At 36.1% G+C, this 26,369-nt stretch overlaps 1 protein-coding gene and 1 pseudogene across 9 annotated transcripts in view; one reads left to right on the top strand and one right to left on the bottom strand.

The window, feature by feature from the left end:
- The window catches only part of FUT8 (fucosyltransferase 8), a 316,924-nt gene that overhangs the window by 97,296 nt on the left and 193,259 nt on the right, over positions 1-26,369 (bottom strand). For all 9 annotated transcript variants that reach the window (XM_032405330.1, XM_032405322.1, XM_032405324.1 and 6 more), the window contains 2 exons: positions 968-1,083; positions 689-851 (listed from right to left, as the gene is read on the bottom strand). In XM_032405330.1, coding sequence (XP_032261221.1) covers positions 689-851; positions 968-1,083 — 279 coding nt within the window. The remainder of the gene's footprint in view (positions 1-688; positions 852-967; positions 1,084-26,369) is intronic.
- LOC116633071 lies at positions 8,115-8,631 on the top strand (annotated as a pseudogene).

Raw genomic sequence — 26,369 nt, 5'->3', positions numbered from 1 at the left:
AAGAATGAAGGGGGGGAAATCGGAGGGGGAGACGAACCATGAGAGACGATGGACTCTGAAAAACAAACTGAGGGTTCTAGAGGGGAGGGGGGTGGGAGGATGGGTTAGCCTAGTGATGGGTATTAAAGAGGGCACGTTCTGCATGGAGCACTGGGTGTTATGCACAAACAATGAATCATGGAACACTACATCAAAAACTAATGATGTAATGTATGGTGATTAACATAACAATAAAAGATTTCTAGAAATACATTTTATTTTTATTTAAAAAAATTTTTTTTAAGATTTTATTTATTTATTTGTCAGAGAGAGAGCAGAGAGAGGGAGAGAGCACAAGCAGGAGGAGCAGCAGGCAGAGGGAGAAGCAGGCTCCCTGCTGAGCAAGGAGCCCGATGTGGGCCTCGATCCCAGGACCCTGGGATCATGACCTGAGCCAAAGGCAGATGCTTAACCGACTGAGCCACCCAGGTGCCCCTAGAAATACATTTTAAATAATATTTTCCAGTGATATGTTTTAGTTGATGAACTACGTTTGGGAATTACTATCCTTGAAACCTCAGGTACTCTTCTCCTAAATATGGTAGGTATCACTTACCATTCAGCAGGGAAATTAACAGAAGTTCCAGTTTATATTCTTAGATTATAATCTTTACCAAAGCCCAAGTGAAATGTAAAAAAAGAATAGCACCTTTCATGATGTCCCAAATCTGACAGAAATTCATCTGCATGTCTTTGGAGTACATTTCCTTCTAAATTCTTTAATTTCTTCAATTCACTTTGTAGAAAAAACCAGAGCTCTTTAGCTCCATTTTCAATCCTCCTCCTTAGGATTTCATGATCCTTCCCCAGACCTGCAGTCAAAGAATAAATAGTATCAATATTCCCAACATTTTGATGAAAGAAAGTCTTTAATTATTTGTGGTAATATCAACATATTAAAGAGGAAAAACACTGCATAATCACCTACCATTTCTAGTTTGTTTCTTATAATTTTCAATCTGTTCTTTGGCCTTCAAAAGCTGTTCTTCTAAAGCACGAACCCTTCCTGAAGCTGGCCCCTGATCAATGGGACCTTCTGGTATCCTGTAGTTCAAAAAAGAAAATGTAAACATTTAGCTTATAAATTATGCAACAAAATTAAAGTTTACTTTGCTACAACATATTTCTCGGTAACTCTAGAAGTCACAAACCATATATTAGAAGTACAAAATAAAATTTTCTCTCCAAAGGTGTAGGATAAAGCATAAACAATGGAATGATACTGAACAAAAACAGAAAAAATAATCTAACTCAGAAATCTATGATCTTCTAGGAATAAAGGAATCTTTAGAACTGTGTCCTAAAAACTCTCATCATATTACTTAGAAAAACACCATCAGTAGCAAAGTGGTCAATTCTTCATTAGTGTCAAGAGCAACAAAGGTGAAGGAGAGGGTGACAAAAAGGCTTAAGGGAAATAAGAAAGCATGTATCTGAACATGTTCCTGTGCTTAAATAGCAAATACAAATTATTTCTGAATTAACCACAGTATCAGGCTATGTAAATCTGTGCTCCAATTCATGAACTCATGACCTTAGATTACTAAGTACTGGTTTTATAGAAGGGTAAGACAAGACTAGGAGATGAAGTATATCAGGAAAAAAACCTGAAGATTAATGTCCTGTTTGTTTCCATCAGAAATGAAAAATACCAGTCAACAACATAAAATGTTGGAACATAGCAGAGGAACTCCAGGATCTCTTGTTTATATTATCGACCTATCTGTACAACTTACAAACAGGACTTGTTCTTAACATGTTTTGTTTTTATATGACTTTGGCAATATTCTGTACTCCATTTTAGCCATAAAAGACATCTACATCCCAATCCTGGAACCTATAAATGCTATGTTATATGGCAAAAGAAACTTTAAATATGTGATTAATTAAGTTAAGGATCTTGAGATGGGGGGTAAGATATCGTCCTGGATTATCCAGGTGGGCCCTAACTGTAATCACAAAGGTTCTTATAAGAGGGAGATTTTACTGTAAAAGAGGAGAAGATGGTGTGGCTATTAGCTTTAAAGATGGAGGGTGGGGTCATGAGCAACAAATATGAGGAATGCAACTTTAGAAGCCCGGAAAAGCAAGGGAACAGATTCTCCCCTAGAGTTTCCCAGAGGAAATATGGCCCTGCTGACACTTTGGTTTTGGCCCAGTAAAACTCACTTCAGACTTCCAGCTCCCAAACTGTAAGAGAATAAATTTCTATTGTTTTGAGCCACAAAGGCTGTGGTATCTGTTACAGCAGCAATAGAAAACTAACACACGTACACATATACATCCATACATCCATCTGTATATATACATTTGCATAATTATTGTGAAGATTAAATAATGGCTGATTTTTCTTCCAAAATCTATAAAAGTACTTAGCACAGTATTTGGCAATAAACTTTCAGGACTATTGTATCTGGGCTCAATCATTTTAGAGATGAGCTGTAATCTCAAAATATCTGGGGTATCCTTATCACAATCATTTTAAGGAAACAATTTTTAAAATATACTTGGCAGGGGCGCCTGGGTGGCTCAGTTGGTTAAGCGACTGCCTTCGGCTCAGGTCATGATCCTGGAGTCCCTGGATCGAGTCCCGCATCGGGCTCCCTGCTCGGCAGGGAGTCTGCTTCTCCCTCTGACCCTCCCCCTCTCATGTGCTTGCTCTCTCTCATTCTCTCTCTCTCAAATAAATAAATAAAAAAATCTTTAAAAAATAAATAAATAAATAAATAAATAAATAAAATAAAATATACTTGGCAGAACTTAAATTCAGATGTCAACTCAGTCATTTGATGCAAAGACTCCAATACAGATTTCTTATTCCTTTTCGAACACTTTTTTATATAGCAGAGGAAGCCAAATTAACTCTTACTTACCTATACCACTTCAGAATACATGTTTAGTGAAGAAGCTCTTGGTATAGCTCTACCAGAGTAAATGAGGTATTCTGTAATTGTATGCATTAACATTGAACAGCAGCATGAAAAATAACGATTCTCTAATCATGAGTATCCCAGGCTACAAAATTTGAATTACAAAGCCTTCATTTGTATACATATAAAGTGAATAATGATAAAATATATAGAGTTGTTAGGTGCACAATTACCCAATTTATAAGCTCAAATGTGCATACATTCATAAATGAGGCATTTCCTGGTATATAATTTTTAAAATTTGGCTTTTAATCTTTCTGAATTAGATGGCTGATTTCTAGGAAATAATTTGAAAACAGAATAAAACTACTACCTCTTGGAATTTATTTTGACAGCAATATGCCATAGGACAAGAATGTCCTTTTCCAGAACATACCTTAACGATAGAAAATTTCAGACAATACAAAGATATGTCTAGGTTCTCCTTTTTATCTCATTTCTTCATATATTGATGGAAAAACATTAGTGTAAAATAGGTAAGAAAAAACAGCATAAAATCATTTCAGCAGATTTCCATTAAGTACTAAATCCAATATAATTTTAATAAAACATACATGAATTAGTAATTTATATTACATTATAATATACAATAATCTAATCCAACTGTGGATAAACTGTAGATAAAAGTAATGGAGAAGCCAGTGTAAAAAAAGTACACAATAAGGACTATTCTTTCCAAAACCCATCCAGAAAAGAGTCAATCTGCAAGGACATTATCTGTATATTTGGGATTTGAGTTCCCAGAATATGGTGGTGAGGCTGAAACATCCACTTGGGCCACAAACCCGAGAAAAACCTCATTAGAATAAGGTAAGAGGAGCAGTTTCACTATGACTGCATTGTTCCTCCCCCAGGTCAGTGCAGTGCTCACTACAGTTTCTCCAGTGAGAAAAGGAAGAGTGCAAGGTGGACATCAAGCTTCCCTAGCATCCCTGATGCCTCCTGGGAGCTCCACTTAAGCAATGCCTCACAGAGACTACTGGGAGAATCAGCTACAGTTAGAGAAGGGGAAAGGGACCCATAGCAACAAGCGTGCAGATCTTGGCCAACAGCATTCCTGTTAGTTGTGGGGCCTGGGTAGAGATCCCAGACCCTGGCTCTGATCATTTGCAGAGCTGAGCTAGTGCCTCCAACTGGCCAGGGAGCTTAAATGGCAGTTCTTCTTGGTTTGGGTCCCCAGCCAAAGGGATACCTTGGTGAGGAGCCCCACCTACACAAGAAGCAAGTCAGCAGCCCTGATCAAATGCTGAGCATAGCCTCCAGCCCCACTTAAGCAGGAAGCCTGCCCTAAGCTGCTGGGCCTATGCAGCACATCCTATGGCCCACTAAAGCAGAGAAACAAGTCACTGGCCACACCTAACTGCTGGGCCTAGTCTCCAGTCCCACCCAACAGAGAAGACTGACCAAAGATGCCAGGCAGCCATGGGCAGCATACGATACATCCTATGGCCTGCCTAGGCAGTGAAGCAAGTCAGTAGCCCCATCAAACGTCTAAGTAATAGCCTCCATAGCCTCCAGCAGCTCCTGACTGGGAATCCTGGCCAGGGATCCCAGGCAGCCACACAGCCCATTCTACAGTTCCATTCAGGTAGGGAGCCAACCCCAGCAGCACCACCCTACTGTTGAGCATAGCTTCCAGCTCTGGAGCTCAACCTGACAGCTCTATCCAACAGCACAGACAGCCTACAGCCCCATCCAATTGCTGGGCATAGCTTGCAGACTGACCCAGACAGAATACAGAGCCAGTCACCCCACCTAATCACAAAGCATAGCCTGTGGCTCCACCAGACCAATGAGCCCAGAAGGTAACCCTGCCTGACCATGGAGCACAGCCTCCAGTCCCATCCAACTGTGGGGTACAGCTGCTAGTCATTCCCAACCAGGAAGCCTAGCAAGAGACACTGTCAAACAGCAGAGCACAGCCAGTAGCCTGCTCAATTGTAGAGCCTAGCCTGCAGCCCCATCCAACTTGGGGTACAGCCTACAGCCCCATCTGATCAAGGAGCACAGCCTGAGTTCCCATCTGGTTGCAAAGCCCTGTGTATGGCCTTAATTGAATGTAGAGTCCAGCCAGTGGCACCATCAAGCCAGGGGGCACAGCTTGGGGACTCAATTGACTAGAGGCAAATTCGGAGTTCAGCATGTGGCCTTGCCCAATCGCAGAGGGCAACCAGCAATACCACCCTGCCAGGAAACATAACCTGCAACCTGTCCAACCATATGTGATTGCAAAGCCCAGCAAGTAGCTCTGCCTGAACACAGACACAAGCCAGCAGTTATGCTTGAATGCAGAGCCCAGCCATCAGACCCACCTGACTGCAGAACAGTGGCAGTTCCCCCCCACCAACCTCAGAGGCACAGACATTGGCCCCACCTAACTAGAGACCCTGATGGCACACACTGCTTGCCAGAAGCTGCTAGCAGCTGCCTGCAGAACCCTCAGCTGAGCTGAATGGTGAAGGTCTTTCCCTGCCAAAGCAAACCTACAATGGCTGGAAAAGAAACTGTTTCCTCAAATGAGCAAATACCAACATAAGATTATGAGGATCAGGAAGAATCAAGTAAACATGACACCACCAAAAGAAACTAATAAAGCTCTAATAACTAACCTTAAAGGAATAAAGATCTAAAAAAATAAATAATTAAAAATTTTAAAAAGGATCTATTAACTATATAAAAAAGAATTTAGAACAATCCTTTTAAAGGAATTTGGTAACTACAAGATAATACAGATAGGCAACTAAACAAAATTAGGAAAACAATACATGAACAAAATGGAAGGTTCAACAAAAAAACAGAAACCATAAAAAAAATAAAACAAAAAAGCAATTCTAGGGCTGGAAAATACAATAACAGAACTGAATAATTCAATAGAGAGCTTCAACAATAGATCTGACCAAGCAGCAGAAAAAATTTGTGAATCTGAAGCAGTCATTTGAAATTATCCAGTTAAAGGAGCAAGAAGAAAAAAATTTAGAAAATGAAAAAGACTGTATGAATTATGGGGTTCCATAAGAGAAACAATCTATAATTATTGGAGTCCCAGAAGGAAAAGAGAAGGAGAAAGGGGCAGAAAGCTTATTTAAAGTTACAATTTCCCAAATCTGGTGAGAGATTTGGACATCTAAGTTCATGCAGCCTGAAAGCCCCTTTAAAGTTTCAACCCAAAAAAATCTTCTCTAAGGCACATTATAATAAAACTATCTAAAATCAAAGACAGAAAATTTTAAAAGCAGCAAGAGAAAAAAAAATCTTTACATACAAGGGAACCTCCATGAGGCTATCAGTGGCTTTCTCAGCAGAAACCTTACAGGTCAGGAGAGAGTGGGATAATATACTCAAAGTGCTGTAAGAAAAATACTACTAACAAAGAACACTTCATCTGACAAAGCTGTCCTTCAAAAATGAAGTAGAGATAAGGAATTTCCAAGAGCAACAAAAGTTGAGGGAGGTCATCACTACCAGACCAGCCTTATAAGAAATGCTAAAAGTTCTTTAAGTTGAAATGAAAAGATGCTAATTAGTAACATGAAAACATATAAAAATATAAAACCCATAGTAAAGGAAAGTATATAACTAAATTCAGAATACTACAATACTGTAATATGGTAGTGTTTTAATCATTTCATTCTGGTATAAAAATTAAAAGACAGACTATAATTACAATTATTTGTTAACCCCTATACAATATAAAAAGATATAATTGTGACATCCAAACATAAAATGTCGGGAGAGAGTAAAATGGTAGAGGTTTTTTTGGATGATCAAAGTTAGGTTGTAATCAGCTTAAAATAGACTATTATAGCTATAAGATGTTTCATGTAACTCTCATCGTAACCACAAAACAAAAACCAACAGTAGATGCACAAAAGATAAAGAGAATACAATCAAAGAATACTACCAAGTAAAATCATCAATCACAAAGGAAGATAGCAAGTGAGGAAGAAAGGGGAAAAACTACAAAACATCCAGAAAATAATTAATATGATGGCATTAGTGTTTACCTATCAATAAGTACTTTAAATGTAAATGGATTAAATTCTCCAATCAAAAGGAATAGAGTGGCTGAATGGATTAAAAAAAAAAATCTAAGTATATGCTGCTGGTAATATTTACATCAGCTTTAAGGACACATATAGGCTTCCAGTGAAAGAATGAAAAATGATATTCCATGAAAATGGTAACCAAAAGAGAGCAGGAGTAACTATACTACCAGAAAAAAATAGACTTTAGGTCAAAAAACTGTAACAAAAGACAAAGAAGTTCATTATAGAATGATAAAGACATCAGTCATCCAAGAGTATATATCAATTGTAAACATATATGTACCTAACATTAGAGCACTTAAATATATTAAGCAGCTATTATCAGATCTGAAGGGAGAAACAGACAACAATAATAGCAGGTTCTACTACTACTGTGGGGACCCCATCTCCAACAATGGATTGATCAAACATAAAATTAATAAGGAAATACTGTATTTAAACTATACTTTAGACAAAATTGACCTCATAGGCACATACAGAACATTCCAACCAACAGCAGCAGAATACACATTCAAGCACATATGGAACATTCTCCAGGACAGATCATATTTTAGGTCACAAGAAATGTCTTAGCAAATTTAGAAGATTGAAATCATTCCAAGTATCTTTCCTGACCAAATGGTATGAAACTAGAACTAGGTAACAGGAGAAAAAAATGGAAAATCCACAAATATGTAGAAATAAAAAACCACACTCCTGAGGAAAAAATGGGCCAAAGAAAAAAATCAAAAAGGAAATAAAAAAATATCTTGAAACAAATGAAAATGGAAAACCAACATACCAAAACATAGGGGATACAGAAAAGCAGATCTAAGACAGAAGTTGATAGTGATAATACTTATATTAAGAAATGAGACATTCAAATAAACAATCTAAATTTATATTTTAAGGAAATGGAAAAAGAACAAACTAATTCCAAATAAGCAGAAGGAAGGAAATAACAAAAATATGAGCAGAAAGAAAATGAAATGGAGAAGAGGAAAACAATAAGACAGCTTAATGAAACTAAAAGTTGGTTTTTTGAAAAGATAAGCAAAACTGACAAACCTTTAGCTAGATTTACCAAGAAAAAAAAGACAAAAAAAAAATTAGAGGTTTTTCAGGGCTCTTTGCAAGGGGACTTGGCACGAAACTGTAGCTAACCAATAGCTGCAGTTGCCACCGTTTTGTCTTCAGCTTCATGATGTTTCCCATGGCCAAAAATGCTCTAAGTTGTCTCCAAGTTCAAAGCATTCAGCAAACAATGGCAAGATAGAGCCACCAGAAAGGGACACCTGATTTCCCTGACAAATATAGCAATGCTGTATTAGCTAGTAGAGCCATTTTCTGTGTTGCTGTATGGGCATATACAGCAACACAAATTGGAATAGAATGGAACCTGTCTCCTGTTGGCAGAGTCAACCCAAAGGAATGGAGAGATCAGTAATCATCCCAGCTGGTGTAATACTGAATTGCTTCAAAACCAACTCATAATTGATGCCAAGTAAAAGTACTGTGGACCCATTAAAATATGGCATGATTGAAGAAATAAAGTACATTTGAAACCTTAAAAACAATTAGAGATGAAAGAGAAGACATTACAACTGGTACCACAGAAATTCAAAGAATTGTAAGAGACTTTAGGAATAATTATATGCCAACAAATTGGACTGCCTAGGAGAAATGAGTAAATTCCTAAAAACATACAATCTATCAAGAAATAAAAAAAATCTGAATACACTAATAACGAATAAGAAGATTGAGCAAGCAACCAAAAATCTCCCAACAAAGAAAAGTTCAGTACCAGATGGCTTTAAGGGCAAATTCTACAAAACATTAAAAAAAAATAAATTAATGCCAATCCTTTTCAAACTGTTCCAGAAAACTGAAGGGAACACTTCCAAATTCATTTTGCAAGGTCAGCATTATCCTGCTACCAGAGCCAGATAAGGACACTACAAGGAAAGAAAACTACAAGCCAATATCCCTAAAGTATACAGATAAAAAAATTCTCAGCAAAATACTAGCACACCAAAACAGCACATTAAAAGGATCATATACCATGATCAAGTGGGATTCATTCCTAGGATGCAAGGACGGTTCAATATATGTGATTAAATCTGATACATCACATTAATAGGCCAAACTATAATAATCATGTAATTATCTCAATGGATTCTGAAAAAGCATTTGATAAAATTCAACATTCTTTCATGGTAAGATTTCTCAACAAAGTGGGTATAGAAGGAATGTACCTCTACATTAAGAGGCCATATATGACAAGCCTTCAGCTAACATACTCAATGGTAACAGGTTGAAAGCTTTTCCTCTTAAGATCAGGAACAACACAAAAGAGTCCACTCTCACTACTCCTGTTAAACACAGTACTGGAACTCACAGCCAGAACAATCAGGCAAAAAAATAAAATAAAAAGCACCCAATTCAGAAAGGAAAAAGTAAAACTGTCTTTGTTTGCAGATGATATAACCTTGTATATAAAACATCCTGAAGAGTCCACCAAAAAAACTGTTAGAACTAATCAATAAATTCAGTGAAGTAGCAGGATACAAAAGAAACATAAAAATCAATTACATTTCTATACACTAATAATGAAACATCTGAAAAAGAAATTTTAAAAAATCCATTCACAATAGCACCAAAAAAAATAAAATACTTAGAAATAAAAGGGGGGTGAAAGATTTGTACACTGAAAACTATAAGACTTTGATGAAAGAAGATCTAAATAGAAAAATACTCATGTTCTTAAATCAGAAAAATTAACATTGTAAAATATCCATACTACCCAAGCTATCTATAGATTCAACACAATCCCTGCCATAATTCTAATGACATTTTTCAGAGAAATAAAAAAAAAATCCTAAAATTTGTACGGAAACACAAAAGACACTATTCTGACAAAGCAATACTAAGAAAGAACAAAGTTGGAGGCATCACACTTCCTCATTTCAAACACTATTACAAAGCTGTAGAATATAAAGCAGTATGGCATGGCATAAAAAAACAGATACACAGGGGCACCTGGGTGGCTCAGTCAGTTAAGCAGTTGTCTTCGGCTCAGGTCATGATCCCAGGGTCCTGGGATCGAGCCCCACATCGGGCTTCTTGCTCAGTGGGGAGCCTGCTTCTCCCCTGCCTGCCATTCCCCCTACTTGTGCTTGCTCTCTGTCTGTCTCTCTCTCTGTATCAAATAAATAAATAAAATCTTAAAAAAAAAACCCAAACAACAACAGATATACAGACCAATGGAACAGAATCAAGAGCTCAGGAATAAAGCCTTGCACATGCAGTCAGCTAATAATCAACAAGGGAGCCAGGAATACTCAATGGGGAAAGGATAGTTCTCAAGAAATGATGCTGGGAAAACTGGATAACCATATGCAAAAGAATGAAATTGGACCCCTATCTTACCACCACTCATAAAATTTAACTCAAAATGGATTAAAAACTTAAGTAAAAGACCTGAAACCATAAAACTCTAGAAGGAAACAAAAGTTAAAACTTGATACTGGTCTTAGCAATGATTTTTTGGATATGATAGCAAAAGCATAAGCAACAAAAGCAAAAACCAACAACTTGGACTACGTCAAATTAAAAAGCTTTTGCACAGCAAACAAAATGATCAACAGAATGAAAAAGGAATCTATTGAATGGGAGAAAATATTTGCAAACCATATATCTGATAAGGGGCTAATATCAAATATCTATAAAATACTCATGTCACTCAGTAGCAAAAACTGAAAACTGAAAAAAAAATCATCATCTGATTAAAAAATTAGTAAAGGATTAGAATATACATTTTTCCAAAGTCAACATATAAATGGCTAACATTTGCAAAGGTACATGCAAGATGATCAACACCACTAATCATTAGGAAAATGCAAATGAAAACCACAACGAGATACCACCTCACACCTGTTAGAATGGTTGTCATCAAATGGACAAGAAATAACAAGTGCTAGTAAGGATGTGGAGAAAAGGGAAACTTTCACACTGTTGACAGGAATGTAAATTGATTCAGTCTCTATGGAAAACAGTATGGACATTCCTTACAAATTTAAAAATAGGACTACCATATGATCCAGTAATCCTAGTGGGTATATATCCAAAGGAAATAAAATCAGTATCTCAAAGAAACATGTTCATTTCCATGTTCAATGCATCATTATTCACAATACCCAAGGCATGGGAAAAACCTAAGTGTCTGCTGAAGGATGAACAGATAAAGAATATATGGTATATATGGTGTGTGTGTGTCTTGGCAGTGGGTGTACACACACACACACACACACACACACACACACTGGTATCTTATTCAGCCCTAACAAAGGTGGAAATACTGCCATTTGCAACAATACACATGAACCTTGAAGGCGTTATGCTAAATGAACTAAGTAAGAAAGAAAAAGACAAATGCTGTACAGCCTCACTTTTATGTGAAACATAAAAATCAAAACTCACAGAAATGGAGAGTAGACTGGTAGTTGCCAAGGGCTGAGGGGTGGAGAAAATGGGGAGATGTTGGTCAACGGTATAAACTTATGATTCTAAGATGAATAAATTCTGGGGAATTTAATGTACAGCATAGTGACTACAGTTAACAATACTGTATTGTATACTTGAAAATTTCAAAGAGTTGAGGTGGTTGTGTTAACTAATCTTTTAGTGGTAATCATTTCATAATATAGATATGTATCAAACCATGTTGTAACCCTAACCTTACACAATGTTATTTATCAATTATATCCCAATAAAGTGAAAAAACACTGGAATCAGACAACAAAGGGCAGTGACCCCCAGAGAAGAAATACAAATGATGACACCCCTTCTATTGCCCCAGTTTACTGCCTTGAGAGAAATTCCTGACTACAGAGAAGGAGAATTCAGGTGGATCCTGATAAATTTTCTGAAATGATGAAACTGTGTCTAAAAAACTGAGACAGCTAGAGTTTGGATGACCAAAGTACCATAGAACAGAGCTGAACAGGGAGAAAACTCCAGAGATATGCATAGGTATCACTTGACAATCAGCACAAGTATGTAAAGAAACTGCTGAAGGCTGATAAAATAATTCTCTAAAAGAATTAATGAAATCAGTGCCTGGCACTCATACAGGGTTGGGAACATTTCCTGATCTTACCAGCTAAACTGGAAAACCTCATAATTCATGGGGCATTGGGTATAATGTTCAGAGGATTTGGTATCAGTGGGGGAATTAGCCACAGACCAAACACTACTTGGGTCTTGCCTAACATTTCTTAAAGGGAAGACCCCAAAGGCTCAAACTATTATCAAGTAACTCAACTGCATCCCAGAATAAAGCTTAAGAATATTTGGGGGGGCACCTGGGTGGCTCAGTCCTTAAGCATCTGCCTTCGGCTCAGGTTATGATCCCAGGGTCCTGGGATAGAGCCCCGCATTGGGCTCTCTGCTCCGCGGGAAGCCTGCTTCTCCCTCTTCCACTACCCCTGCCTGTGTTCCCTCTCTTGCTGTGTCTCTAGGTCAAATAAATAAATAAAATCTTTAAAAGAAAAAAAAAAAGAATATTTGGAAAAACACAAATGTATCTAGTTAGCAACAGGGTAAAGGTAATGATGTCTGAAATCCAACAAAAAATTATTAGACATGCAAAGAAACAGGAAAATATAATCCAAAATAAGGGGGATCAATCAAGCAAAACCAACTCAGGACTGACATAGATGTTAGAACTAGCAGATAAGGAACAGTTATTATGACCACATTTCATCTGTTCAAAAGTTAAACAGAGAGAAGGAAGAGATAAAAAACATATTAAACATAAAAAAGATCCAAGTTGAACTTTGAGAAATGAAAATTAAAATGCCTAAACTGAAAAATACAACCAATGGGATTTATTGCAGATTATATATTGTAGCTTCTACCTTAAGGACTTAGGGAAAAAGAGCAAGTGAAACCCAAATTAAGTAGAAAAGGGAAAATAATAAAGATCAGAGAGGAAATCAATGAAATGGGAATAAGAAAAAACAACAGAGAAAAATCAATGAAACTAAAAGCTGGTTCTTTAGAAAAAACTGAAAATGCAAAAACCTAAAATAACCTAAACACATCTAAACAAGACTAAGAAAATGAAAGACTAACACCATCTGATATCAAGATCTACTACTGTAAAGCTACAATAATCAAGACAGTGATTTGCTAGCAATAAAGATAGACAAAGAGATCCAATGAAACAGAAGAGAGTCCAGGAAGAGGTTTACATGTACATGTAAAGGTGATTTTTCAAAGTCACAAAGACAATCTACTGGAAAAAGGACAGCTTTTACAACAATGAAACTTCTGGAAGAAAATAAGAAATTCCTTTGTGATCCTCAGTTAGGCAAAGTTTTCTTAGATATGACACAAAAGCAAGATTTGTAAAAGAAAAAAAAATGGATAAATTGGACTTTGCTGAAATTGGACTTGGCTGATAGACTGTGTGCTATCCTGGTTCACTGCTTATAGCTGACGTCCTAAATATGAAACTGGGCTTCCTGCAGATGATCCTCATTCCATATTTAAAGTGCCTTTAAAAATGCCTAGAAACAGACTCTTACCTATATAGAGAACAAACTGATGGTTACCAGAGGGGAGCGGGTGTTGAATCACTAAATTCTTCTGAAACTAATATTATATTGTATGTTAACTAACTGGAATTTAATAAAAACTTGGGGAAAAAAAGTAAAAATGCCTACAGGTTAGGTTTTTCTGAGATTTGTTGTATACTTCAAAAGTTTTAAAATTCTCCTGAATAAAACATTTGACAAAAATCTTTATTAAAACATGAAGTTGCCCTACTAATACCCAAACATAAGCCCCACTCTTCAAGGAATTCAGTGGATCTGTCCAAAAATATGAAAACCAGTACATTCTTACTTTCTAGTCAGAATATGAAAAAACAGTGAATTTGTAGCCTAAGTGGGATTATTATACAGCGCTCTCAGAAAAATTAAACTTTTATCATCAGAAATATATTTAATATTTAAAACAGGTTGCCTTTCTTAAACACTCAACAATTATGCCATGAATGTTGGAACAATAAAGATCTTAATTAAGAGAAAGAACCTAGGCACAAATAATATTAGGAATGAAAAGAAAATTATAAACACAGATCAGGAATGTTAAAATTCATCACAAAATACTATAAACATATTCAGGCACTTAACTTAAAAACATGGAAAAAGTAAATAATTTCTAGAAAAAATTAAATTACCAAATGTATTTAAAAAGAAACAAATTGAATCACTAGTCAAAATCTATTGAATGAAAAAAATTCTAGGTCCAGGCATTTTTATTTATTTATTTATTTTAAAGATTTTATTTATTTATTTATGAGAGACAGAGAGAGAGGCAAAGGCAGAGGGAGAAGCAGGTTCCCCGCAGAGCAGGGAGCCTGATGCCACACTTGATCCCAGGATGCTGGGATCACAACCTGAGCCAAAGGCAGACACTTAACCTACTGAGCCACCCAGGCACCCCTAGGCATTTTTATATACGAGTTATAAAAATCTTCATAAAACAGTTAATCTGAAATGAAGTTTTCTATGGATTATATTAAGAGAGGATCCTCTAAAATTCCATTCCTGAAATTAGTATAAGGTTGATATAAAAGGAGTATAAAGATCAAGAAAAGGAAAATAAAAAAGCCAATTCAATTTAAATCTTATTTTCAAAATCTGAAGTGTTATATTAACAAATACAGCAATGTATTTAAAATTACATCATGACTACCCATACTTTATCCAAGAATAACAGATTGATTTATCATTAGAAAAGCTATTCATGTAAATTCATTGCATTAACAAATTAAAGAAATAAAATTACAAGCTCAATAGAAACAGGAAAAAAATCGTTTGACAAATTTTAAAATTTACTCATTATAAAATTCTTTTTTTTTTATTGTTATGTTAGTCACCATACAGTACATCATTAGTTTTTGATGTAGTGTTCCATGATTCATTGTTTGCACATAATACCCAGTGCTCATTATAAAACGTGCCCTCCTTAATACCCATCATTTTAGGGGCACCTGGGTGGCTCAGTTGTTAAGCGTCTGCCTTCAGCTCAGGTCATGATCCCAGAGTCCTGGGATCAAGCCCCCCCCCCCCCCCCCCCCCCCCCCCCCCATCGGGCTCCCTGCTCAGCAGGAAGTCTGCTTCTCCCTCTCCTGCTTCTCCTGCTTGTGTTCCCTCTCTCTCTCTCTGTCTCTCTCTCTCTGTCAAATAAATAAAATCTTTAAAAAAAAATACGCATCATTATAAAATTCTTAACAACAAGGAATGGTAGGCAAATTCCTTAACTTGATAAGGTGTATCTATCATAAATTCATAGTAAATATCACATTCCATGGATCAAATAATCAAAAGTATTCCTTTTAAAGTTAAGAACAAAAGAAGGAATGTCTGCCCTTCCCTGCTTCTATTTACCACTGTGCTGAAGTCTTAGCCAATGTAGTAAGAAGGAAGACAAGCAGAGAAAAGGAAGAAACCGGTGTGTTATTCACAGATGATATGATCTTTAATGTAGAAAATTCAAAATAATCTACAAATTAATTATACTAAAAGAGTTTAGGGGAATTGCTAGATACAATATTAAGGTATAAAAATTAGTTTAATGTTCCTAAACAACAATAAGCACAAATTGCAAAATGTATCTTTAAAAAATATCACATTTAAAATAGTAACTAAAAAATAATCAAGTACTAAGGAATAAATCTAACAAAAGAGCAACATGATTTGTATGAGGGCAAAAAACCCATGTATTTTCTGAAGAAGTAATTGTTCCCCAAATTGACCTATATATTAGATGCAATTCTAATAAAAAATTACCAAAAAATTTTAATTGAATTTGACAAGGTGATCCTAAAATTCATATGAAAAACCAAAGGCCTCAAATAGACTAGATAATTTTGCAAAATAATAATTAATACATTAAAACAGTGTGGTATTGGCATTAGGTCAGATAAACAGACTAATGGAACAGAATAAAGTACCTAGAAACAGATCCCACATGTATGACAGAGTTATCATTCTAAATTACTGGGGAAAAGATAAATTATTCAATAAACGATCACTGAGATATCTGGCTTCCTACTTGGAAAATGTGAAAAATAATCTGACAATTAAAACTTTTAAATTTTAGAAGAAATTTTATATTCTTCAAGATATTGGGAAAGAGAAGAATTTAAAAAATAAGATTTTAAAAGTCCAGGGGCACCTGGATGGCTCAGTCGGTTAAGCGTCTACCTTCGGTTCAGGTTCAGGTCATGATCCCAGGGTCCTGGGATGAGCCCCACCTGGGGAAATCCCTGCTCAGCGGGGAGTTTGCTTCTTCCTCTCCCTCTGCCTCTGCCACTCCCGCCCCCCCCAGGCACACACACGAGCTCACTCTCTCTCTCTCTCTAATAAATAAAATCTTAAAAAAAAACCCGGAAGATTTTAAAAGTCCAAACCATAAAAAGAGAAACTGATAAATCTGACTGCCCTGAATAGGAATTTCTATGCAATACAGTTTATATGCAAGTCATAGATGTACATAAGAGAATGGAAAATAGCTAATTATTAATCTAGATTATATAAAGAAAAAAACTAATAGAAAAATGTGCAAAGTATATGAACTAGCACTTCATAGAAAAGGACTTTACTGATTAATACTCCTGAGAAATGATCAACTCTAAAATTTTACTAACTAGGATATTCAAATTAAAACAGAGATACCATTTCTCACCTATTAGACTGACAACAATTAAAAAGTACGATACTGAATGGTGGTGAGGATATAGGGCAGTATTTGGAACTACTCTGTTAGTTTGCTAGGGCTGCCATAACAAAATACCATGAACTGGTGGCTTAAACAATAGAAACTTATTTTCCCACAGTTATGAAGGTGAAAGTCCAAAATCAAGGTTTGGTTTCCTCTGAGGCCTTTCTCTTTGGCTCGTAGATAGCCACCTTCTCATGTGTGTTCACATGGTCTTTCTTCTGTGTGAGTGACTCCCTGAGGTCTCTTTTGTGTATCCAAGCATCCTCCTCTTCTTATAAGGACACCAGTTAGATTGTTTTAGGGACATTCCTAATGGCTTCATTTTAACTAATAACCTCTTTAAAAGCCCTACTCTAAATATAATCACGTTCTGAGCTACTGGGGGATAGGGCTTCAACATACAAATCTGAGGGCCAGGGGAGACACAATTCAGCCTATAACATATAATATAAGGTAGAGAGGTAAATGTAGAACAATCCATTTATAAAATAGCCGTGAAATTACTTCAAAGTCAAGGATGCCCATATATTAAGACTGAGCATATGTCCTTCCAGGAAATCACCTTAGAGAGACTTTAGCACAAGGAGATATTTTCTATTTATCAATAGAGTAATGGGTCTATCTCCAAGTACGACTTATGCAAAATCCTGCACAAGTATCACAATGTTGAATGAAAGAAGTCACAGAATACATACATATGTAGTATGACACATTCATATAAATCTTTAAAACACATAAAACAGCATGCTTTCATACACACATACATAATATAAGAATAAAAGTATGGACAGAAGGTATATATGACACTCAGAATAGTGATTACCTCTGGGAAGGGAGGAATGAAAATGGGACTGAGGAAGGGAGTAATATCTGTATTTTTTCTAACAATCTGAAGCAAAATCTCAACACTTATTCAATAGGAGTGACAGGGACATGGAATTACATTATTTTCTGTGCTTCATGTATGTATTAAAAATACTCTTTAATTAATTACAGAGACATCTCTTAAAAAACTAGATAAAAATTGGGTAGATGCTCATCATTAATGCTATTTAACTCTCAACTTCTGGCATCAGGCAACACTGCATATTACAATACTGCTATAAAAATATCAAGTGGGCTGTCCTTTATTTAAAAGAGATTAACCAACATAGTTACTCATCATCTACCTAAACTTTGGTTATGGGACAAGAGCTCCTACCATAAAAAGAATTAAAAACAAAAAAAGAAAGAATACAGTTTATAAAGAGAATCTGTAATAGTGGCACCCTATCAATAAACCACTAAGACTAACATAAATTTGGACCATTTATAAATATGAACTAAACTGGCTGAAAATTGGCATTATATTCAATAACTCATAGATGCTCAATATTTTTTCAGTTAGAATTTCATGGGACTAAAATATTCCCAGCAAAAGCGCAAAAAAATTACATTTATTCAAATGTCAAGCTTTGCCAAGGGTCTGTCAAATTAGATGGAAGAGCCAGGCCTTCTCTCTTTTGAGAGAAAATACCATTTTATTCAAATGAACTGCTTCTTGTCATTATACCTACCCATTTTACCTAATGTGCAGAAATTAGAAATGGAACCCAAGAAGAAATAGAAGGGTCAAGCAACCACATCAGTTTTAACAGAATAATCACATGGGATAATCTGTATCCAAATCCAGCTCTGTGATACTATAATATCAACATTAAATAGAGGTCTCAGGCTCAATTCTCCAAGGAAATCTGTGACCAAGTTTATTTTGACAAGTGAAATAGAAAGTGTAAATTAGACCATTCTTTCATCATCCAACAGCCTAAAACAGAACAATCTAGACTGATAGTTGTCCCTGCTTACTTCAAACGTGACAACAGCACCCCTGTTAAAAGAAGGCATTTTGGACAAAACATACAAATTAAGGTAATGAGTGATTGTTTTAAAAATTGAAGGTTTTACCTCCAGATTTTTTTTTGACAAAAGTGTAATTGCTTATTTGCTTATTCATTGTACCGCGAATTTTTCTGAAATCTTTACATAAAGTTTCTTTGAAAATATAGTATATGGGGCGCCTGGGTGGCTCAGTCAGTTAAGCGGCTGCCTTCGGCTCAGGTCATGGTCCTGGAGTCCCGGGATCGAGTCCCGCATCGGGATCCCTGCTCAGCAGGGAGTCTGCTTCTCCCTCTGACCCTCCCCTCTCTCATGCTCTCTGTCTCATTCTCTCTCTCAAATAAATAAATAAAATCTTTAAAAAAAAAAAGAAAATATAATATATGACTAGAGGTTTATTTCTTTTTTAAGGTACAAGATTATATATAATGAATAACAAGTCCAGTCCCCATGGACCCTCAGTAGAGGCAATCACTGTTGGCAGTGTCTTAGCCATTTTTCTAAAAATGTTACACACACACACAGAGCTATAAAACATTCATTTTACACAAACATCATAATCTATTTAACCCATCCCCTACTGATGGTGATTTTGGTTGTTTCTATAACCACATATTTAAGGTAAAAGCTTGTTTCTCCTCTCTGCTACATTCAAATCTGTGAGGGCACTATTTTATATCTAGCATCTGACACATTCTCTGACACACCGTAATTGCTTCATAAATATTTTTTGAATAAATAAACAAACAAATCACTATTTATCAGAGCCAAGGGGAAAAAAAAGAAGGTGGTCAAGGGAAGGGAAAACAACAAAGCTCCGTTTGTAGCCAGCTACAGTGAGAAGTGAAAGATCAGTGAGAGGTGAAAAATAAAGCACTTGTGAAATTGAAATATGAGTAAATGGAAAATACAATTACTTTTTCAAAAATCAAATTGCCGCATTTGTTTTTGTTTTTTTGTTTTTCCAAATTCATGTTTTTCATTAAGAACGAACACTTTTAATATAAGAAAATGCTCAAAATACAGGTTTTTGTAAAAATTTTGGACATTTTAGGGGCGCCTGGGTGGCTCAGTCGTTAAGCGGCTGCCTTCGGCTCAGGTCATGATCCCAGGGCCCTGGGATTGAGCCCCGCATCAGGCTCCCTGCTCCACGGGAAGCCTGCTTCTCCCTCTCCCACTCCCACTGCTTGTGTTCCCTCTCTCATGTCTCTCTCTGTCAAATAAATAAATAAAATCTTTAAAAAAAAAAAATTTTGGACATTTTATTCTAGGTTTTTTGGTTAAAATAAGTGTCTAATCCTGGCGTTACTATCAAGTTATTCTACTGTTAACATCTATTGTTTTTTGGAGAAATATCTCCATTCCAACATTCTCAATAGTAACAGCTAATTTTCATCATGTACTCAAGCGGCAAGAATCTTTGGTGAGAATATCTTCTGGGCAGAGGATTTACAGACTACTGAATTTTTGTCAAAGCTTATATACTAAGTAGACTTGAGAAACTATTATTGGAAATCTTTTCTTACAAATTAAGAAAGTAGTGAATGGCCTTATTAAGAAATGGAAAGACCTTGACTGCCTGCCAAATCATGCTACTACGGATCTTTTAGATGCAAGGTTTGAAGGTAGAATAAAATGGTAACACTACAACAATTACTAGTTTACTAAGTGAAGCAGAACCCCGAGGATAAAATGCTGAAAAGAGACTTGGAAACCTTGCAAACCTGAGTATCTCTGGATGTCTGGCCCAGAAATGTATCCTCAAATTCTTCTAAACATAGACTTCCTACGAGGTAGTGGGTCAGGCCTTTATATGACATAGGCCCAAACTTGAGTAGCTTGCTTACAACCCTGTACCGGCCATTCCCTAGCATTAGTAAGAACTTAGAACATTTCAGAAAATACTCATACCAAACTAAGAATATATTAAAGTAAATAAAATTAGGGGCACCTGGGTGGCTCAATCAGTTAAGTGTCTGCCTTCGGCTCGGGTCATGATCCCAGGGTCCTGGGATCGAGCCCCATTTCAAGCCCCACTTCATCCGGCTCTCTGCTCAATGGGGGAGCCTAATGCTCCCTTTTCCCTCTGCCTCCCTTCTCCCTCTGCTTGTGCTCTCTGTCAGATAAATAAAATCTTAAAATAAAAATAAAAATTTAAAAAAGTAAATAAAATTATGTTTTGGAAAATAAATTTCTAAAAGGGTACTTTTTGTCACCTTTCAGGCACACCTTCAGTTTTTACAAAATGCTCAAAAGAAATGCTGTTAAAAGCATGCGTGGAAAGGAGGAAACTGCAAGTTTTCTCAATGAGTTTCGCCCGCTCTTCAATTTCTTTTTATAAAAATGATTTTCTTATTTATATGCCTGATATTAGAGTGGGCAGCATATTCTGAAAATCATGTTTTCTGTTTACTAGTGCTGATGACTGCTTGTGTTTTTGCTTATTTCTCATTTACGAGGTGAAAAACAGCTCAAGCAAAATTAAGTTTTATGTTCAGTGGCTTGTAAAAAATTGCAACAATAGTTTAGTCTTTGAAATAAATAAGTGTACTATTACGGAAACATAACATTATTTTCTTCCACAATTCAACGATGACAATAAACTAAGAAATGAGGATAAGACTTCTACCAAACAAAAACACTAAAAGCTAAATTAGTATAGATTTAATAGATGCATACACATACTCTCTTCTCCCCAAAAAGTATAGTTGTATGTACACAGACATATCTAAAAGTAGAAACATGTACCCTTATATTCATAATAGAACTCTTTGAAATTAAAACAAACTGGCTGATTGCTATGACTATGATGTTTCTCATGTAAGGGTAGGGCACATTAGTCTGTCTGAATGCTTATCACCAAGCTGCTTATTTCCAAAGGACTCAAGTTTGCAAAACAAGTTTTTAAAAAAATTCATTCCCTACTCTTGTTTGTTCTAACATGAATAATGAAAATGACAATATGGTTATAAACAGCTATTATCATATATGTTACTCCCATTATCTTCAAGGCACTGCGTTTACCATTTATTTTTTTTTTTTTTTAAAAAGATTTTATTTATTTATTTGAGACAGAGAGAATGAGAGAGAGAGAGCACATGAGAGGGGGGAGGGTCAGAGGGAGAAGCAGACTCCCTGCCGAGCAGGGAGCCCGATGTGGGACTCGATCCAGGGACTCCAGGATCATGACCTGAGCCGAAGGCAGTCGCTTAACCAACTGAGCCACCCAGGCGCCCTGCGTTTACCATTTAACAGAACTATTTCATTTACAACTCACAATAATCATGAAAAAGGAGGTATTCTTACAGACAAGGAAATGGAAGTTCAGAAGGTTAAGCACTTTGTTCAAAGTTCCAAAGCTAATGAGCAGTGCAGCCAGAATTGGGAGTCCAGGCTTTTATTATTCTTCCTTTCTGTTAGTTAACAGAATAAAATAAAACCTATTAAGAACAAATTTACTATGAGGTGGCATGATTTAGTTATCCGTATTGGCCAGTGATCTAGAGCCAAATATCCTCAGCTGTTTTAAGACAGGTATAAAGAGTTTCTAGGTCTCCAGAGAAAACTTGTTACATTACCATGCCCTTTATCCAAAGCCAAACTACTCTGGGATATACATCATTCTAGTAAGGATGGATAAATTAGATGAATTAATCACTACCATCACTGTAAAGATCATTTAAATCAGTGCCTTTTTAACTGCTGGTTAGGTACACTATGGTGGTTTTATTTTATTTTTTTATCACAGTGATCTTTATTTTTTTATCAGTTTCGTATAACACCCAGTGCTCATCACATCACGTGCCCTCCTTAATGTCCATCACCCAGTTACCCCTTACCCCCACCCACTTCCCCTCCAGCAACCCTCAGTTTGTTCCCTAGAGTTAAGAGTCTCTCATGGCTTTTCTCCCTCTCTGATGCCTTCCATTCTGTTTTCCCTCCCTTCCCCTAAGGTCCTCTGCCCTGTTTCTTATGTTCCACATATGGTTAGGTGCATTACAGTAGTTTTAGAGTAAGACAGACCTTGATCAGGGTCCTACTAGCTGTGTGACTCTGAAGTTACTTAACCTAAGCCCCTGTTTCCTTATCTGTACCATGAAAATAACAATAGTACCACAAACTGTGATCACGTCTTACTTTTCCATGTGTACCTGTAAGATTTTTTCCATCATGTCTCAAAGTAAAGGCTTTAAGAAAACAAACAAACAAACAAACAAAAACAATAGTACCACAAAGATTCATTTTGAGGACTAAATGCTCCAAAACAGTAGGGGCTCAATAAATGTTACCTACTAACATTTGTACTGTGTTCTATTGTAGAACAGCACAGAACAAACTCAACACCCAAAGAACGAATAATCCAATCAAGAAATGGGCAGAAGACATGAACAGACATTTTTTCCAAAGAAGACATCCAAATGGTCAACAGACACATGAAAAAGTGCTCAACATCGCTCGGCATCAGGGAAATCCAAATCAAAACCTCAATGAGATACCACCTCACACCAGTCAGAATGGCTAAAATTAACAAGTCAGATGTTTTGCGGGGATGCGGAGAAAGGGAAACCCTCCTACACTGTTGGTGGGAATGAAAGCTGGTGCAGCCACTCTGGAAAACAGGATGGAGGTTCCTCAAAAAGTTGAAAATAGAGCTACCATACGATCCAGCAATTGCACTACTGGGTATTTACCCCAAAGATACAAATGTAGTGATCCGAAGGGGTACGTGCACCCCAATGTTTATAGCAGCAATGTCCACAATAGCCAAACTGTGGAAAGAGCCAAGATGTCCATCAACAGATGAATGGGTAAAGAAGAGGTGGTATATATATACAATGGAATATTATGCAGCCATCAAAAGGAATGAGATCTTGCCATTTGCAACAACGTGGATGGAACTGGAGGGTGTTATGCTGAGCGAAATAAGTCAATCAGAGAAAGACATGTATCATATGACCTCCCTGATACGAGGAATTCTTAATCTCAGGAAACAAACTGAGGGTTGTTGGAGTGGTGGGGGGTGTGAGGGATGGGGTGGCTGGGTGATAGACACTGGGGAGGGTATGTGCTATGGTGAGCACTGTGAATTGTGTAAGACTGTTGACTCACAGACCTGTACCTCTGAAACAAATAATACATTATATGTTAAAAAAAAAGAAAAAAAGAAGAAGATAGCAGGAAGGGAAATATGAAGGGGGGATATCGGAGAGGGAGATGAACCATGAGAGACTATGAACTCTGAGAAACAAACTAAGGGTTCTAGAGGGGAGGGGGGTGGGGGGATGGGTTAGCCTGGTGATGGGTATTAAAGAGAGCACATACTGCATGGAGCACTGGGTGTTATATGCAAACAATGAATCATGGAACACTACATCAAAAACTAATGATGTAATGTATGGTGATTAACATAACATAATAAAAAATGATAATAAAAAAAGATGTGGTGCATATATACAATGGAATATTATGCAACCATCAAAAAATGAAATCTTGCCATTTGCAACGACATGGATGGAACTAGAGGGTATTATGCTAAGCGAAATAAGTCAATCAGAGAAAGACAAGTATCATATGATCTCACTGATAATGAGGATTTTGAGAAAAAAGGCAGAGGATCATAGGGGAAGGGAGGGAAAAATGAAACAAGACAAAACCGGAGAGAGAGACAAACCATAAGAGACTCTTAATCTTAGGAAACAAATTGAGGGTTGCTGGAGTGGAGGGGGGTGAGAGGGATGGGGTGGCTGGGTGATGGACACTGGGGAGGGTATGTGCTATGGTGAACACTGAATTGTGTAAGACTGATGAATCACAGACCTGCACCCCTGAAACAAATAATACATTATATGTTAAAAAAAAAAAAAAAAGAATAGCACAGAACACTGGAATATCTTTATGGTACATCCCTAAAATTTTATAAGGATTATAAAGAATATGATTACACCTTCTTTTTATGAATTATGCTGCTGAGCTAACTAGGATGACTGGTCTACAAAAAATTTAATAAAATCTACATATCGAAGTAAGTGTTTACATAGGACCACGCTTGGAAGACTTAATATACTAGAATATACTAAGTCCTACGAGAGAAAATAATCATAAATATTAAGCTACAATTATTTATTTAAAAAAAAATTTTATTTATTTTTAAAAAATTTTACTTATCTATTTATTTGTTTGTTTGGGAGAATGGGAGAAGCAGGCTCCCTGCCAAGCAGGGAGCCCAGTGCAGGGCTCGATCCCAGGACCCCGAGATCATTACCTGAGCTGAAGGCAGACAGTTAACTGACTGAGCCACCCAGGCACCTCTACAATTTTTTTTTAAACAAAAGAATCTCTTGGGTCATCAAAGAATTATGTATTTTCTTCTCTGTTTTCTTATTATGGCATCTTGGAGATGTTAGCTGAAAACTATCAAAAGAATAAATAATTTAGTAACTTCCCTAGCTATTCTGCACACCCACACCATAGTATGCTAGGAAAATTTGAAGGAACATGAAAGAAGGATTGCTTTTAAAAATTTCAGTAACATTAGAATAGCTTACCATATAAGAAAGAAAGATAATCCTTCTCCAGAACAATAGTCACGATAACTGCTATAAGTGAATTAACAGCTTTGGAAAGAATACTATATAAATTATATGACAATATCAAGAATTTTAACTGAACACTGCTGCTGTCAAAGCAATGATTAATAGTACATTTAATCTTCAAACTATGCATACTCACATCCAAGTAAAAAATGTGGTTTTTATTATATATCTACAGTTAAAATCATAACACATCAAAATTATAACTTTCCATTTTGCATATATATGTGCATGTGATCATTTTTGTGTACATTTATTTAACCCAGTTAAGATAAATAATCATTCCTAAGATAAAAAAAATTAAAAAATTAACAGAATTTAAAGGGGCCAAAAATTAATTTCAATTCAACTGAAAAGGTTTTAGATTCCAGATCACCAGTTTGTGAGGTCATTTATAAGCTTCCTTTCCATTGTTAGAAGTTTGCATTTTCTAGCCCAGATAATGTGATTTATGCTCATACTTTAAGAAACCAGAATAATTATCAGCTCCAGCAGTAATGTTTTACAGTAGAAATGATAGAAGAAAATGCTGTAGAAGATAAACAGTTGACTCTCACCAAATTCTTTGATAAAGAATATATGTCAAATTCTACTTAATTCAAAGTGACCTCTCTTCTCAAAATCAGGTAACTGGTTTTAAACTGAAAGTTTCAAACCAGACTGAAGAATACTGTGGAAATGAGAAAAAAAAACCAATACTTTATTTTCAGAAAGAAGTGAACCCTGGAAACAAATTTCCCTTATCATTCCGCCTCAAAAAAGAAATTCTAATATTTTCAGTTCATAATGGTCAAATAGACATAAGATAGTTCAAGATAAGTCCCTATCTAAATACTTTTGAAATGTGGCTAATGAAATTGTAGTTTATTAAATCCATTCATGTTAATGATGCTCTGATACTTAATGAGAGATTTAAGGATTATTAATTAATAAACATAGTAAACATAACATGCTAGATAAATGTCATTAACAAAGGTTAAATAGTATATATATTTTAAGAATTCACATTTAAAAGCGATTTTTCATTTTATTTTCTAATTACTTTTTTTAAAAAGATTTTATTTATTTGAGAGAGAGCGAGCGAGTAAGAGGGAGAGAGAGCATTAGCAGGGGGA

The sequence above is a fragment of the Phoca vitulina genome, unplaced genomic scaffold (genome assembly GCF_004348235.1).
Source record: "Phoca vitulina isolate PV1807 unplaced genomic scaffold, GSC_HSeal_1.0 scaffold7, whole genome shotgun sequence".
In the NCBI taxonomy this organism is placed as follows: Eukaryota; Metazoa; Chordata; class Mammalia; order Carnivora; family Phocidae; genus Phoca; species Phoca vitulina.
Note: the sequence above shows the minus strand (reverse complement) of the source record. Positions and strands in the feature narration are given on the sequence as shown.